The 5,023-nt window shown below is 40.9% G+C and overlaps 1 protein-coding gene across 1 annotated transcript in view; it reads left to right on the top strand.

The window, feature by feature from the left end:
* Positions 1 to 5,023, top strand: part of AGPAT9 (1-acylglycerol-3-phosphate O-acyltransferase 9) — a 53,495-nt gene that overhangs the window by 39,600 nt on the left and 8,872 nt on the right. The window contains exons 6-7 of the mRNA XM_012647153.1: positions 1,390 to 1,489; positions 5,002 to 5,019. Coding sequence (XP_012502607.1) covers positions 1,390 to 1,489; positions 5,002 to 5,019 — 118 coding nt within the window. The remainder of the gene's footprint in view (positions 1 to 1,389; positions 1,490 to 5,001; positions 5,020 to 5,023) is intronic.

Genomic DNA, 5,023 nt, shown 5'->3' on the forward strand with positions numbered 1-5,023 from the left:
GCTTCTGGTAGGTCATCCCCGTGTGTCAGTCTCCACTTTCTCACTGTGCAGGGGAGGAAGTGGCGCTCTGGGGTTCGTGGTTTGGGGTCAGGCAGTGAGTGAGCAGCAGAGTTAGGTTTCGAGCTGGGTCTGTCTGCTGTAAGAAGTTACGATGTTGCCGGCCCGTGGGGTGGCGGAAGGAGGACTCGACGTGGAGCCCGCAGTGCTCTGCTCTCAATGCTGCCACATCTAAAATCCACGCCTGGGCCTTAAAACAGCATGCTGCTTTTCTCACCCCCCATCACAGAGAATAAAGGAAGCTGAGGAAAGTTAATAGCTACGCGAAAGTGATTTTGATGCTTCTGAATGTCTTTTCTGTTACCGCAATGTTATTTTTTAAAATTTAATGTCATTGTTTTAAAAGTTCTAGGACAAGCTTCCTTTTTTTTTTTTTTTTTTTAAAGAAAACTGATCGAATCTTTCTTTCTCATGTGTAGAAGGGAAACATTTTGTCATTTGGCTTACCATGTGTTACAAACATAAAAGGCCCCTTAAAAGTTTTAAATTATATGATGTAATTGGACTATGAGTTTTGAAGTAAGGAGTAGAAGAAATTGCTCAGGCAGAGGTGTGATCGGAGGAGACACCTTCTGCAGAAAACGCACTCTAATTCTGTATGGAGGAGTTAATAACTTACAGAATTGCTTCTAATTTTAAGGGAGATATGCTAAAATCAATGTATTCGGTTCCTTTTCTTCTCCATATAGATAGGCCCAGACAAAACTACTTTGCTTTATTGGTGTCAAATCCTGGTTTAACTTTAGGGTAGAGATCGACAAACTAAACCACAGGCCTGAAGTCCAAATCTGGCTTGCTGTCTGTTTTTTTTTTTTTGTAAATAAAGTTTTATTGGAACACAGCCATGCTCATTCATTTACATGTTATCTGTGACTGCCTTTGTGCTGCAACAGCAGAGTTGAGTAGTTGTGACAGGAATTGTCCGGCCTGAAAAGCCTGAAGTATGTATGTACTCTCCGGCCCTTGATAGGAAAAGGTTTGCAGACCTCTGCTCTAGGAGGCCAGGAGGGAGGAAACCATGGTAAATTTTCTCGTAGATCACTATGAAGCCACAAAAAGTTGTATTTATGAAGATCAAAATAATCTGAGAGTACTTAATGAAAATACTTAAGATTAAATAAGCAAAACTTATGTATTATAAAGGGAAAGTCATGGGCCCCTCACTCTACTCTCAGCATACCACCTAGAGATAACCTTTTAAAGATGGGCCCATGTACCGCCAAACGTCATTTTTAAAAATATGCTTAAAAAAATAAGATGAGTCTCTCTATGCTGTTCTGCAAAATAGTGGCTACTTTTCAAGGTTTACTATTGACCATTGTTTGTAATTAATTTCAGGCAGTACAGACCCCAGAAGGGAGGCATTTGTGTTGCCAACCACACCTCTCCAATAGATGTCTTAATCTTGACAACAGATGGATGTTATGCGATGGTAAGAGCAGCTCATTGATATTGCAAGTAGTTGCTTGGTTTATGGGTTGCTCAAACTTTTAATTTATTTCGGCACAAATTGGAAAGGTGGTTTTGTATTAGAAATTCGACTGGGTTATACTATAGCCCTATATGTATTTTATTGTATATATTATATGGTGTAGCTTATAAGTTACGTAATATATTTACATGAGAAATATATAGTGCAAGAAAAGGAAAGAAAATTGCCATTATATTTAAAGTAGTAAAAAATTAACTTTCTGAAATGTAGACGAACTTGAGGTTGATAGGACTTTGTAAAGTTGGTTCCATTTTTCTTGTAAAATCCCCGCCAGTGTTTAGTAACGTTTTGCAACATTACATTCTTCCTCCTTGGAGTCGTACAAATCCCCTAGCCAGCCAATTAGTTCTCTCTTCCTTCAGGGAGTTATATGCAATTAAAAAAAAAATCTAGCTTTTTAATGAGGATCTAGCAAGAAGGAAAATATTTGTTTTCTCTCGCCCTTACAAATTTGTCAGCGTTTCCTACCTCTCCTTTACGTGTCAGGTAAATTCTGGGGGATGACTGAAGCTGAATGACGGTTAAATATGTCCAAGTTAGTGTGTGGAACAGAAGGATTGGACGAGGGTCCCAGGGGAACCTTCTTTCCATGTTCTCATGGTGGCGGGTTGGGCTTCAGGGAGAGCAGATGGCTTTTGTCCCACCAGCTCCAGTGATCGATAGTCACAGTCTGGTCTGGTGTGTTTTTCTGGGAAGGCATTTGGGGGAGTCATTACTGATTAAGTGTCTGCTGCAGGCGGGAGGGTGGGGAGAGCTGGCACAGGTACAGGTTTTGACCATTCATGCGTTATACGGTCATCGAGGGGTTTTTGAAGCCCGTTGTGAAAATTTCTACTTACTGCTGTATGTTTCCTCTATCTAGAATACAGATTCAGATACGTAATTCCTGGACAACTTCATTTTAACACATCATGAAATTTCTCTAAATAATAGAGTTCTTTCTCAATCTAAGGAAGCTTTAGCCACCTTAATGAAAAGACTTATGGGACTTGGTGGTTATTAATCTTTTTTAGGTTAGGAATATTTGATAGTTAGGTACATTTTTTAAGAAAAATCATTGGATATGATGATCAACCACATATGTGTGTATCATGCAAACACAATGTTTTGTGTAGTCGCAAGGTGTTTGTGGGTCCCAGTAAAAGCCCATACAAGGACCCGCACGTTAACAACCCTCGAGAGACCCCCAGGGTAGTTCTGGGTGTATGTAATAATCATTGTATGTGTGCGGACAAGCACTTTCACCCATTATATTTTACCTTTTCTGTAATCTAGTGAGGTTAGGACTGAGATTTTGTTCTAGAGGAGGAAGCAGAGACTCAGGCAACCAACCTGCCCATCTCAGTCCATTTCGTGCTGCTGTAACAGAACACCACAGACGGGTCATTTACAATGAACAGAAATTTGTTGGCGCATAGCTCGGGAAGCAAGGAAGTCCAGTACTAAGGTGCTGGCACATGGTGAGGGCCTTCTTGCTGAGTGAGCACATGGTGGATGGTGGAAGGGCCAAGAACACAAGAAAGGGAACCCACTCCCAAGAGCCTGTTTTTTTGTTTTTTTTTTTTAGAGTCAGGGTCTTGCCCTCCTGCTGGGCTAGAGTGCAGTGGTGTCATCATAGCTCACTGTAACCTCAAACTCCTGGGCTCAGGTGATCCTCCTGCCTCAGCCTCCCAAAGTGCTAGGATTGGAGGCATGAGCCGCTGCCCCTGGCTGTTTTAAAGTGGCATTAATCTGTTCATGAGGGCAAAGCCCTCAAACCTAAACACCTCCCAACACTGTCGCATGGAGGATTAAGTTTCCAATCCGTGAACCTGGGGAACACATTCAAACTATGGCACTGCCTAATCGTGATTTTGCGTTTCTGAGGCCAGATGCTTTCTGTGTCCTGGTCAACAGAGTTGAGCAGAACCATTGTGACTGGGGACCTCAGAATTTTGTTGCCATTTTCCTGATTTTTCGATTATGTATAATTGCAATTACAGTATTAGCCAAGGTTTAGAAAAGCATGGTGACTACAAACAGACCAGTGGCTCGAATGGTGGAAACCTGAAGCCAATTGAATTTATTATTTTTTCCTTTTTCTTTTTTTTAAGCCCCAAATTGAAGACATTAGCCAATTGAATTTAAATCAGAGGTGGCACTAGGCAGAAGTGGGAGGAAACTATCCTGCTGGCCTCCAGAAGTCATAATTGGCCTTTCTGGCTAAATATAAACTATATATCTGAAGAACATTAAAGACCTCTTGTCAGTGACTTTTCTTTTTTAAAGTACTAATAAATACTACCTTCAATGGTAGCAGTTCTTGCTACCTCATCCGAGATGGAGGGCATCAGGTCAGATAATGTCTAAGTCAGTTTCTTAGATATTCTCTTCTTCCTTCAACATCTTTCTTTTATTCATTTGGAAGACAGTTGGGTTCATTTGCTTTAGTTTGCATTCAGTTCGTTATTCCCACCCTTGTTGATTTAATTTTATTTTTTTGAATGCGTAGGACACCCACATGCTGCTCAGTGTCAAAGCCAGACAAGAAAGGTCACTCGCAGAAGTGCCCCTCCCTCCCACGCTCATTCTACCCTTTCCTTTGTTCTTGTGGGTTCCCGGCTTCATTGGTTTGGGTTACCCTTTCCGTATTTCTTTTGTAGAGACCAACAAATGTGTGTGTATTATTTCCTCTTCAGTCTTACACAAAAGGTAGTATACTGTATTTGCTCTTTTGCTTTTTTCTCTTAATAATATCTCCTGGAAGTCACTTGTTATCAGTCATGGAGATCAGCCTTGCTCTTTTCCCAGCCGTGTAGCACTCCGTTCTATGTATGCACCACGGTCCATTGATCTAGTTTGCTGTATCTGGACTTTCAGGTAGTTTGTAATATTTTGCAATAAGAAGTAAGACTGTAATTAGTAGCCTTGTGCTTACATATCTCCATTTTGTTAGAGGTATATCTTCAGGGTCAATTTCTAGAAGAAGAATTATTGAAATGAAGGGTAGATGTGTATGTAATCTTGATAGATGTTGCCAAATTTCCTCCTGTTTGTGTTGTAATCCCCTCTCCCTTCCCGCAGGCAGTGTACGAGAGGGCCTGTCTCCCATAGCCGTGCATCAGAGTATACGGTCAAGCTTTTAGATCTTTGTCAGTTGGATGGGTTTGAAATGGTATTAAAGTGTAGTTATAATTTGTATTTCTCTAATCTCGACTAAGTTGAAGGACCCTACTTGTTAAAATTAGAGGATAGCTAATGCAGCAACCTAACATGACATTGAAAGATGCTACCTAAGAATACCCTTTGCTTACGTTTGGCTGGTCAAGTCCTTTGACCAGACTGAGAACTAAGAAGGCCAGTCTGATTTCTGAGTGGGAAATAGGAATTTATTGGTACTTAAAAAAAAAAAAAAGCCTTTCTTTGGATAGCTGTGCCGTTATATTTTTCTCTTTTTGTTCTGGTCCTTCTAGGTTGGCCAGGTTCACGGTGGGT

This window comes from Propithecus coquereli, unplaced genomic scaffold (assembly GCF_000956105.1).
Source record: "Propithecus coquereli isolate 6110/MARCELLA unplaced genomic scaffold, Pcoq_1.0 Scaffold26, whole genome shotgun sequence".
NCBI lineage: Eukaryota > Metazoa > Chordata > Mammalia > Primates > Indriidae > Propithecus > Propithecus coquereli.